Source organism: Montipora capricornis, chromosome 1, assembly GCF_036669925.1.
Source record: "Montipora capricornis isolate CH-2021 chromosome 1, ASM3666992v2, whole genome shotgun sequence".
NCBI classification, from domain to species: domain Eukaryota; kingdom Metazoa; phylum Cnidaria; class Anthozoa; order Scleractinia; family Acroporidae; genus Montipora; species Montipora capricornis.
In genome coordinates, this window is record NC_090883.1 from 42,480,377 (window position 1) to 42,492,876 (window position 12,500).

At 40.1% G+C, this 12,500-nt stretch overlaps 1 protein-coding gene across 1 annotated transcript in view; it reads left to right on the top strand.

Moving 5' to 3' along the window:
* The window catches only part of LOC138044872 (uncharacterized), an 81,358-nt gene that overhangs the window by 48,172 nt on the left and 20,686 nt on the right, over positions 1 to 12,500 (top strand). The window contains exons 13-16 of the mRNA XM_068891274.1: positions 3,642 to 3,720; positions 5,475 to 5,534; positions 5,658 to 5,718; positions 11,979 to 12,110. Of these exons, the coding sequence (XP_068747375.1) occupies positions 3,642 to 3,720; positions 5,475 to 5,534; positions 5,658 to 5,718; positions 11,979 to 12,110 (332 nt within the window). The remainder of the gene's footprint in view (positions 1 to 3,641; positions 3,721 to 5,474; positions 5,535 to 5,657; positions 5,719 to 11,978; positions 12,111 to 12,500) is intronic.

Here is a 12,500-nt window from a genome sequence, read left to right on the forward strand (position 1 = left end):
GTATCATGCGGTGATGCCTGTCTTCTTCAGATGCCCCTTCAAAACATCTTTGAAACGCAATTTTTACCCTTCATGACTCCTTTTACCTTGGCGTAATTCTGAGTAGAACACAGCTTTTGGCAGCCTGCTATTGGCAATCCGACGTACATGTCCTGCCCAGCAAAGCTGAGACACGGTTATTAGGGCTTCAACACTGGCTGTGTGAGCACGGCGCAGTACCTCAACGTCTGGGATATGGTCTTGCCACTTAATGTTAAGGATGTAGCATAGGTGATGCAGCTGGAGTCTTGTCAGAGCCTTGATGTGCCTGCGGTAAAGAGTGATACACTCTATGGAATAGAGCAAGCAAGGGATGACTGCAACTGAGTAAACTTTCATTTTGTTTTTTGTAATGATGTGATGACAGCTCCAGAGTCTTTTTTGTAACGCGCCATAGGCCTTCGTGGCTGATTGGACCCTCCTTTCCACTTCCAGATCTGGAGAAGTGGAGTTTGTGACGGTGCTACCGAGGTAAGTGAAAGCCTCAGTTGTCTTCAGTGGTTCATCATGGACGATAATCGTCTCTGGACATTGGAGGCGGCTGATGGAGCAGCTCGGTCTTGGCTATGTTGATCTTTAGACCAAACATATCAGCTGCTGAGGAGAAACGATCTGCTGCATATCAACTGCGTTGTTGGCCACAAAGGCTGAATCATCAGCATAAAGCAGTTCTCTGATACACATCTCCAGTATTTTTGTATGAGCACGAAGCCGGGCAAGGTTGAACAATTTACCATCTGTCCTTGTGCGAATGAACGCGCCCCTGTTGAGCCCTTCGTTCTTAATTTCCAGCACAGCTGTGAGGTAGAGGGAGAGAAGAGTTGGCGCTAGCACGCACCCCTGCTTCACGCCATGATTGACCACAAAGGCTTGATGATGTTTACAAGCTTATCAGGGCACCCATAGATTTCAAGGATCTTCCAGAGGGTTGTGCGGTCAACGCGTCAAATGCCTTTGTGAAGTCAACAGAGACAACATACAAAGGCCGGTGCTGCTCTGCTGCCTTCTCCTGGAGCTCAAAATAACTCACTCAAAATAAACAGCCTTCGGATAAAACTCAAAGCTCAAAATTTTGCCAGTTAGGTGTTAAGCGAACACGCTTTCAAAATCTGAAGAAAAAAAGGAAATTTTTTGATCATAGTACCACTTTAAGGACCTTCGAGAAGTTTCCATTGTGTGAAATTTGTTCAATATATCAAGAATTGAGGCAGAAGAAACTCGAGACCTTTTTTTACGAGTGCAACCTCAAGTTAATCGAGTCAAAGAATGTAGACCCCAATATCTGCCCATTTAAGAAGCCAATACATGATCATTCGCACTCGTGTTTCTTCCTTTCCTATTTGTTTGGGGCGGAAATGCATCGCGCCGAGCGGTCAGGAAAAACAAAAGTGTAGTTTTTCACTTTAATTGCTTTTATTCTAGTGAATGTTCGCATGTCATGATGCAGAAAATATATGCTAGAAGCATACACGCTAGAAAGACTCGAGCTTCTACAACAAATGTATCCTCGGAGGAACTCGTTGGAATGTTTTTCAAGATGGTTGAAGCAACCGAGTCACGCAAGTCTTTCGCTTCTCTCCCTTACATCAAAGGAGTAACTGAGCCTTTGACAAGCATCCTCAAAAAACACGATGTCACGGTTGTAAACAAACCATTCACCACTCTACAACAACAGTTCCCAGTACCGAAATTCCGACCTTCGATGGAATCGCAGACCAACGTCGTATAAAATTCCCTGTACAAATTGTTCGTGGTGTTATATTGGGGAAACTGGCAGAGCTTTTAATACGCGAAAAAAAGAACATTTAAGAAACACCAAAACTGCGGCCAAAGGCTCTAGAATTGCTAATCACGCTTGGTCCAACAACCACGCAATTGATTTCGAAAATGCGTCAGTTATTGACAAAGGCACTTTTAGAACGAGAAAAACATTAGAAGCGTGGCATACCACAGTGACACCTAACGCAGATAACAATTCGTGCCCTTTACCTGGACAATACAACATTCTTTTTAACAAATATTCATAAATTTTCTACATTCTCATCATTTTGCAATGTTCGTTTTATTTAAATTTTCTCATCGATTTCTTATCATTCATTTTACCCGCCGAAGACTGCAGTTCGGGCAGTCGAAAGCTCGTAGTTTTTAATCATTTTAGCCAGAGATCGTTTTTTAAATTTTAACTATGTTTCATCCTGGCTGCAGCCCTTCAATATCTTCATTATTATTCCCCCACTGGGACATTACAACAAAGGCAAGTCAAGCTTGACTGGTTCAGGTCTCTTTGTTTTAATATCCCACTGGGGGAGTAATAATGAGCTTGCCCTCCAGCATGGCGAATTTTGTACCATGTGATCGTTTGTTGCAAAAAGCCTATTGGTTGCCTAGCACTTGAAAGGGTTTTCCTCTTCAGTCTGATAGCTTGCGAATGCAGACGTATTTCCGGCGGTCGACCACCGATAATAAGTCTTCGTTTGCATGCTAACAGTCGGAGCGGCGGGAAAACTTTCGACACGGAATGATCTGGTGATACATTACTTATCATGTTCATGTTTAAATTATTATGATCGGGAAGAAACCATGCCAAAAAAATAAAGGATAGCGGATTCATACCTGCGAAAAGCAAGAGGCTTTCCCTCCACAGTTCCAGAGAGAACGCCTGAAGCATTTCGCCAGTTTTCAACATGCAAAAGAAAAAGACTAACCACTGCAACGAATGCGACGTCACATCGTGAGATGATTCATCGCAATTCGCTTTATAAAGTTGCTTTCTTCCCTTAGAATTCATTTATTTACATGAGATTGTTTAGTGAAATATTGAATTTGAGTAATTACTGCTTAATTTTGCGGGTACCATTTTGGGGTGGGGAGGGGAGAGTGGGGAGTGTCTCTTGAAAATGGTTCCGCGCCTACTTTTTTTCTATACCCAGCAAGTTGAAATCTTAGAGACAGCCCTGGTTTATAGACCTCGACGCCAAGAGAAAATGAGGGGACAGAGAGGGAGGCTCAGGGCGTTGGCCGGGATATGTCCACGAAAGTTATTTTTAGACGAGTGGAAGTTATTGTTCTAGCGGAAGTCTGTCTTCCGAGACGTCCGCATGCAGTCTTGCCTCGCTCTCAGGTTCTTAGTGAAAAGAGAAAATGGCGGCGTACGTGGAAGGCTGATGAATATTTATTTTCTTTCAAACATCAGCCCGAGGTTGGCCTGCAGGCGGACGTCTCGGAAGACAGACTTCCGCTAGAACAAAGACTTCCCCTCGTCTAAAAATAACTTTCGTGGACATGACATATCCCAAGGGCTGGACCGGGAGCCTCCCTCTCTGTCCCCTCATTTTCTCTTGTCGACGCATATTACTTAGGAAATAAGTTGTTTTTTTTTTCGATCGGGCCGAATATGTAACTAATAGGGGCTTGATCAGTTTGATGATGCCCTAAATTCTGTACAAGTTGTTTCTTAAAAGCCGAAAAGGCGTCAAATCGAAAGTTGAAGTAAATATCTCCGGATAGTAGCTAAGCGGGGGAGGGAAAGGACCGTCCTTTTCCTTACCCCAACAGAATACCCCGCTTGTTCAGCCGTCCTGTAACATTTATGTTTCTGTTAGTTATTCAATTCAGGAATGCCCAAGATCTGAAAGCTTTTGTACTCGGCCGATTGATTCCGGATTTATTGCAGCCTCCATGGTAAGAATCTGATGAATCGGGAGAAGGTTTGACATAAGCATAACATTGCGGAATTCAGTGTGCCATTAGTCAGTATAGGCCGTCCAAGTTCTAGTCAACAACTATTCCTTTTGGTCAACCGAGGACCAGATGGCTCAGTCGAGGGTGCACTGGACTTTCATGCGGAAGGTCGCGGGTTCGAACTCCTGCCGGTCCAACACTCTTTCAATAACTGACGAGAAAGTGCTTCGTGTCACATTGGAAGCACCATCTCACAACACTCAAGCACCTAAACCCTGTTCGAGAAGAACACCGTGTGTGCCTGGTGTTGTAGTCTTTGAGTGTAAAGTGTAAAATTACAGCCTATACCCTTTGAATCACAAGAATAAATTTACAACAAACTGAAATAAAGAAAAGGGTATTGGCCCCTAAATAAGGCGAAAATTAAAGAATAAGGAAGCAAATTCCATAAAAAGTTACAATACGAAGGTCGGAAAACACATACAAAATTGACATCATACAACACATCATACAAAACGCACACGGTAATATCTATCTAACAAAAAAAAAATTCATCTAGCTAAAGCAGCACACAGATCATTAAAGCAAAACACACAGAAAAAGAACTACTATCCAAAAAGAATGAGATAATGATGCAACATTGATATCTGAATAATGGCAATCACAGCGAAACTATGGGGCTTTCCAAATGGTTTTCACGGAGAGAACAAATACAAAAAAGAAATTAGAAATTGGCAGGTTTTCGGCAGATTTACTTTGTTTCGTCGAGAGTTTTGTGCCAACAACTCTTTTCACTTGCTAACAACAGCTGGTGACGAGAAAGTCTCGTCGAAACGAAGTAAATGAAATTGGACTGCCTGTGGACTCAGTTAAAAATTGCTAGCCCACACTGCTAAAGCCTAACAAAATTTTTTCGCGACTGTTAAGCTTTTATTTACAGTCATAAGAGACACTGTTTTATTTATCCTAAAATACCCGATTTTAAGTTAATTGGTTTGTTATAGCTAATCTGCATACATTGCTTTCAGCAAATTACCATCGGCAGGCTAAAAAGGCGTTTAAAACTTGACCCTGGGAGAGAAACTGCTAGAAAAAACTGTTCTAGACCCAGTCCACATGAGTTCATATGTTGGAAACGAGAAACTGCAGCAATGTTGTTGTCTCATCTTTGTCGTCTGGAAATCGGGCTTCATTAAAAAAAAAGTTTTCTTCCGGTTTGGTAAAAAAATAAAAAGAAACATGATGATGATGCAAAGCTGGCTGTACGGCTGTGAGGATATATATTTTTTCTTTTTCTAATATTTCGTCAAGCACGGCCTGAATGCTATTTTTATTTCAAAAAAATTGTCACGGCATGTCATTTAACTTCCTGAAGAAGTCAGGCGAAATATTGCAAAAAGAAAAATATATATCCTCACAGCCATACAGACAGCCTTGCATCATTATTTTGTTTTTACTTTACAAGTTATTTGCTGGTTAGACCTCCCAAGATCCGGCACTTGTGCTTCGTTCAGCTCGCCCTAGCATTAAAACTGTCTTTACAAAAATGACCGCTGGTCACGTGACTTGACGCACAGTAAATAAGTGCAGCCCGCGCCAGGCGCGGGAAACGCGATTGACCAAATGACAATCTCTGATTGGCTGAGAAGTGAATAAGACGCGAGACTGAGCCAATCACCAAGCCCGCCAATGCAGAACTTTTCACACTAAATTAAAAGCCACTGCAATGAATTTTGTAATAATTTTTTTCTCAGAAAACGTCTTACAGTCTCATTTTCCACAATCTGACCAAAGGAGAGGAATATCGTGTACTTGTAAGTAGACAAAAAAGACTCTCTTTTTGTTGCAAAATCCACCAACTAGAGGCCCTTGTCTTGATTTCCGTAAAAGCGCGGCAAGTTTGAACCGAGGTTTTTCTGTGATTTATCTTTTCATAGATAGAAGCATACGACAAAGGTGGCTGTATCCTGTCCCCTTCTGAAGACCAGAAATTCCTAGGTAATATTTCACAACCTTGCCAGTATGGCAATCCCAGTCGGAAAGTGGGTAATATTTGTTGGTATTTATTTTTATTTTTTTCTGTGTCATGAAAAGTCTTGCCTGTCACTCCCCTGCTAAGTGGTGTATGTGCATCGAGTCTTCTGTGCGTATTTTGTTAGGTTTGAGGGGGCTGGGGTAATGCGTAGATTTCTCCGGTGCACACAGGAGAACATTTATTTAACCTGCAATGGCGTCGAAAGTCTTGTAACGCGAATGGCGTTTTAGTGGATCTTAAACCAAAATATACCCTCATGGAGCTCAAGAATGGAACGTCAATCGGATGAACAAGAGAGGCGCTGAAAAATAAACATCTGGAATCTTTAAAGCGACGAGTAATGGTCTTCGACAACAATTTCATTTTTCGCCGTTGGATATCAAGTGAGCTTTGTTTCTAATATTTTACTAACTTGGTATTATATACAACACCAAAATCAAATGGCATTTTTTTTTATGGATTTAACAAACATTGAAGGAATCGAACGTCTTGAATGCATCACAGTGTTTACTGAAGTCGCATCTAAGTTGTCCGGCAATTTGCATTTATTTTGTACTCAACTCTGCAAAGGTAAAAAAAAAATGGAAATATGACAGTGAAGAATTATTTGAATGAAAGCTTGTTGTCTCTTTTGTGCTTCATAATTTACGGTCAAGGTTCTTCCGAAAAGGCTTTGATGTGAACTGTCAGAAATTTATTTGATTGCATATGCTGTGACACCGATTGTGTGTTTCGTCTGCACGCACGCAATTGAAATAGGAAGGGTTTTTTGCTTCTTATAGCAAATGTGTTGTTTGTTTCAATAAATGTTTCTATGGAAAATATTTCTGTGAAATTTCCACCTTTTGTAAATTTATCATGTTGTGTAATTTTCGATCTTAACAAATTTGCATACGTGTGTTGAAATTTGATACGAGGAGGATTTTTGTGATAGTGAACTGTAAGCAGCGCGTACGTCACGAAAATAAACAGGTCTGTTGGAAGCGTGCTTGAGTTTCAACAAAATGAGCCCCAAAATCGGCCTTAAAATTGTGACGTTGATGAATAATAAAGTAGCTGCTATTTCCAAAACGATGGAATTACCTTGTGATAAATAACCTCGTCTTTTTTGGAGAGTAATTTTTGACTTGGCAGAAACAATGGTCAACCTCAAGAGTTGGGTGATTGTGATCTTTGTGTTGAATTCGCACATTTCTTGTAGAACTTTATAACACTTGAAAGAAAAATAAAACTAACAAAAACAAAAACCCGGTATCTTGCCATCATTTGACATACATGTCCAATACTCCGACATAATGAGATTCCTGGTCATTTGACGCAGATGCTTCACTGTTTCGCGAGTAAACACGCCGCGGTAACTTGATCACGGCGCCCGCTGAATTCGATGTCACTTTCGATTTTGCGATTTACTCGGTGCAGCCAAAGGTACAATAACAAAATTAAACTTAGCAAAAATCTCCCAAAATGTTTTTCGCTGATGGTAACTTTTTATAGTCCTGGTTCAAAATTAATGTTGTTTTCATGTCGTAAATTTTGTTACTGATGGCAAAATATTTTATTCTTGATCGACCCTTCTGAAAACTTCCTTCTGCTCTTCCTTAAAACTGTGTACCAATATTTTTTTACTTTTGCATCAATATTTGTTTTGCATAAAGCAAGCTAACAAAATCTGTACCTTGCTTGGTTCGCATTTGTTAGCGTTAAAATCGAATTTTCGGCCCTGTGCTTCTATTACGAATTGGTATATTCAGTTAGGTCGCCCATCCAGATACTAACCCCGCCGGACAGGGAGAACTTCAATGAACTTTTCTATTTCAAAGCTGTCAGATGCTCAGAGTGCTCGCTTGAACTTGTGGTGAAAAGAAGTTGTGAGGGAACTTGAAAATGATCAACATGTCAGCCCAGAAGCCAATGTTTCTCGTTTCCCTTTTATTTTCTTCAATCTCTCTGGGTTCAGTACTTTGCTAGTAACCACATGTCTTCTCAGGGGGCTATTTAACTAAGACTTCTACCATGGCACTATGATGGTATACAATACCAAAACGACATCGTTTACGGTTAGAGATACATATTACTTGAATCTCCTGGAAGACACAACGCAGCTCAGTTGACAATATGGAAAAAAGCGCTGTGTTACTTCACTACCACACATAAGCAATGCGTATCTATTTTTTTTAAAGAGGACAGGAATTTCTTCTTTCTGACAAATGATTAATTAATAGGCCGATAGCCAGGCTTTTAACCTCAGAAAAGGATCTGTTTCGTCGTATGAACGTGTGAGCCACTGCTGGCACTGGTACTGCTCTGCTGGTACGATTTCTGGGTGACACCTTAATTAGTCTTAATGACCCCCGACTTGAAAAAAATTGCCCGGAACGCTACCGTTTAATACCACCCAACTCAGTCCCTTCTGTTTTTGATTAACACGTACCATAGGCAACCCAGTGTACGCTTATGGAGCGTCTAGTTTTCTTATGGCTTTGATGATAGAGCGACTTTCGTGTGACCTTGAAAAAGTGTTCGCAATTTGTTTCATGGACCAATGTTTGTCAAGATTAAAATAAAGTTTCTCCTTTTTCCCGCCAAGGAAATTCCTAATACGGGTAGTAAACAGTTGGATTGCCCAATCACATTGCTACATTTCAAATGACGTCAAAGCGGAACTTTCCAAAAAGTTCCATGGAGAGATGACGTTGTTTGCATCCGCGTTCGCTAAGCCAATGAAATTTCGCGCTCGTTTGCTTTGTTCGATAAGCCAATTAAATGTTTTTCGTTTTTGTTTATATGATTACTCTCTGTTTTTACTTTTAGTTTTCAAGGTCATATGAAAGTCGCCCTATCGGAATACACAGAATTCGTATTTAAACTAGTGAGCCTTTGACGTCATTTAATACTCGATCCAGCTCTCTCAAGATCTTAAAGTTAGTAATGGCGGACCATTAAATGGAGAAATTCCAGTTGAAATAAACAGGTATCTTTTTTTCAAAGCTTAAGATTTTGGTCGCTTAGTGTTGAGTTAACATGGTTAAGTTTGAAATCCAAAGAGAAAAATAAGAATTGATTGTTTGGTCACGCTAGCACTTTAAGCCTAGAATTATTTGAGATCTTCTGCAATCCCACAGATAAACTTTGGCCATCAGTGATCAGTTATTCAGTAAGGGGTTTTCTGAAGATATAATACCCATTAAAATATCTTGCAGACTGAGGTGCACAAACTCCTTTGATAGCTGGTAAAAATAAAATTCAATTTTTTTCTTGAGAAATTTCGAGTGTACGCAATCGTTGAAAAGGTATATTAGGGTTACAGAAAGAACTTTTATCGTCTGCAATGAATTCTATGCTTTAAAGATTAGTGTTAGAGTTAAGAATCTTACATTGAAAGGCCTTAATCTGAGGCACAACACACAGTATGGGGAAACTAATCTCTTTGAGAAAGGGTGATATGATGACACAAGCAAAAGCATGAAAATACCTGCAGGCTGCAGTGTAAGCCAGTAGTGACTTATAAAAAAAGAATCATTCAATCTTCTTATGCTTACATTTCCGTTTTAATCTCGCATCAATTGGCCAGTTTCGGTTGGCTTGGATCGAGCATGAAATGGAGGCTAATGCGCGGGATTCTTTTCGCATGCAAATTATTTCCCCAGCATTAGCCTCCATTTCATGCTAGGTCCAGTCTAACCGCGAGAATACGAAACTGGCCTATTACGTAACATGAATTGACCAGCTCCAAACCGAGTGGCTTCATAACTCAGTTGGTAGAGCATTGCACCGACATCGCAGAAGTCATGGGTTTGAATTCCGTCGAAGCTGCCTGAATTTTTCAGGTGTCTATAAAAGAGACAATTGCTTAAATTGTCCAGTTGAGTGCGAGGATCACTTCTATCTTTCGTGAGCATAATCATACACACAATCCAAGGAGTCAGCTGTTTTTTGTGTCAGCGGTAATGCAAGTGAATGGTACCCAATCTCTGATTCTGGAAATTACTTACGTTCCAATTGTCACGTGTTCTAAGGGTCAATGCTTCTGTTTATGTTATTATATTGAATCATGTAACTTGCCACTCGTTTCCTCGGAACAAAGCTTGGGATTTTAGGACACCAATTTTATGCCCAAATATGGACAAAAATAATACGTTACATCCTAATAAGGACATTTTTTAACTCAAAAAAAAAAAAAAAAAAAAACTCCAGCTCTGAAGCAGAGTGGAACACTTCTAGTTCATGAGCTTCGGATTATACAATCTAAGCCACACTGTAACCAGAGCAATGTGGAACCTCACTGTTTTCAACTAAGGACGGTGCCTCCTAATTCAAAGATATTTTTGCCCCGATTTATGATTATGCAGGAAATGTAGATCTCAACAAGTGTTACTGAAATCCGAAAAGAAAATTGGGGGTAACCACGCATTTTTCAAAGATAATTGATGAATAATATTTGCAAAAGTTTTAAAATACAAAGCAATGTACGACGTTCTTTCTCAAATTGTAGCTTAATTATCTCTCAAACATGCATGGTTACCCCCCAATTTTCTTTTTGGATACCAAGAGTACTTACTAAGATCTACTTTATCCGGATAGTTTTAAATCACGCAAAAATATCACTGTATTGGTAAGCATCACCGATAGGAAACCCGAGTATCTCGAGAAGCGCAGAACGTATCCGCAATAACAATAGTAGGCACCGTCCTTAAGAGTCTGGCCTTTGATGTAAAGTTCTCTGATCAGTGGATGTATTTCCTTAATGCTTTTAAACGGAGGGTTGTCCTATACCATTACATAACGAGGTTCACTTTACTTGATGTAGGCGTCACCGAGTGACCCTCTAATTATGACCTCACCTAGAACCCCAACTAAAGACCAATTCATGAAGTTCTTAGGCTTAAGGGGACGCCTTGTGACATATTGTGAAGTTTATTCAAATTACCACGAATCTCATAATGCAGTTGTATTGGCATGAACATTTATGTTAAAACGAAAACTGACAAAAAATTAGTGAACACAACTGCGATTATCAGTGATTCCTTCTGTTGATTCTAATTTGTATTTTCTACTTTTGCTTGTGTGCTGCAAAAACTGTCCCGTCACCTTCAGCTTCTCCAACCCCTACCACGCCTACTGAATCCAGTGTGGATTCTTCAGCAACCACACCAGGTATACTAAATGATAGTCTCCTTCGCGATCGTTCTTTGGGGTGTCACACAACGCCCGTCTCAATCCCACCGTTGCGTGACGCCTCAAACAGTTACGGAGGAAAATCTGAATGGAAGTATTTGCCATTTTAAGTACATAAATACGTTACATCCTAGTAAGGACATTTTTTAACTCAAAAAAAAAAAAAAACTCCAGCTCTGAAGCAGAGTGGAACACTTCTAATTCATGAGCTTCGGATTATACAATCTAAGCCAAACTGTTTCCAGAGCAATGTGGAACCTCACTGTTTTCAATTAAGGACGGTGCCTACTAATTCAAAGATATTTTTGCCCCGATTTATGATTATGCAGGAAATGTAGATCTCAACAAGTGTTACTGAAATCCGAAAAGAAAATTGGGGGTAACCACGCATTTTTCAAAGATAATTGATGAATAATATTTGTAAAAAGTTTTCAAATACAAAGCAATGTACGACGTTCTTTCTCAAATTGTAGCTTAATTATCTCTCAAACATGCATGGTTACCCCCCAATTTTCTTTTTGGATACCAAGAGTACTTACTAAGATCTACTTTATCCGGATAGTTTTAAATCACGCAAAAATATCACTGTATTGGTAAGCATCACCGATAGGAAACCCGAGTATCTCGAGAAGCGCAGAACGTATCCGCAATAACAATAGTAGGCACCGTCCTTAAGAGTCTGGCCTTTGATGTAAAGTTCTCTGATCAGTGGATGTATTTCCTTAATGCTTTTAAACGGAGGGTTGTCCTATACCATTACATAACGAGGTTCACTTTACTTGATGTAGGCGTCACCGAGTGACCCTCTAATTATGACCTCACCTAGAACCCCAACTAAAGACCAATTAATTCATGAAGTTCTTAGGCTTAAGGGGACGCCTTGTGACATATTGTGAAGCACGAATCTTATAATGCAGTTGTATTGGCATGAACATTTATATTAAAACGAAAACTGACAAAAAATTAGTGAACACAACTGCGATTATCAGTGATTCCTTTTGTTGATTCTAATTTGTATTTTCTACTTTTTGCTTGTGTGCTGCAAAAGCTGTCCCGTCAACTCCAACTCCTCCAACCCCTACCACGCCTATTGAATCCAGTGTGGTACAAACCCCGTTTCCTTCAGCAACCCCGACTACTGGTGAAAAAACCGTGTCCTCTTCAGCAACCACATCAGCAGGTATACTAAATGATAGTCTCCTTCGTGGTCGTTCTTTGGGGTGTCACACAACGCCCGTCTCACTCCCAGCGTTGCGTGACGCCTCAAACATCTGCGGGGGAAAATCTGAATGGAAGTATTTGCCATTTTAAGTACTTAACATGAGCACTTTTTATTGTATTTCAGTCTTTTGTTTTGTTCCGGAGGTAACCATTCGAACAGTACAAATGAGTTTAATAGTTTTAGTTATCAAAAGTTCGCCCAATATAGGATAGACGAAGCAGCCATGGTGTATTACGCAAGTTGAAGTTGAAAAAAAAAAATGGTCAAAATTAGGTGCTTCACTGGACCAATGGACCTCTTTAGCTTGTACGTTTTGTTTTCCCATTTCAGACCACGTATATTCCCAAG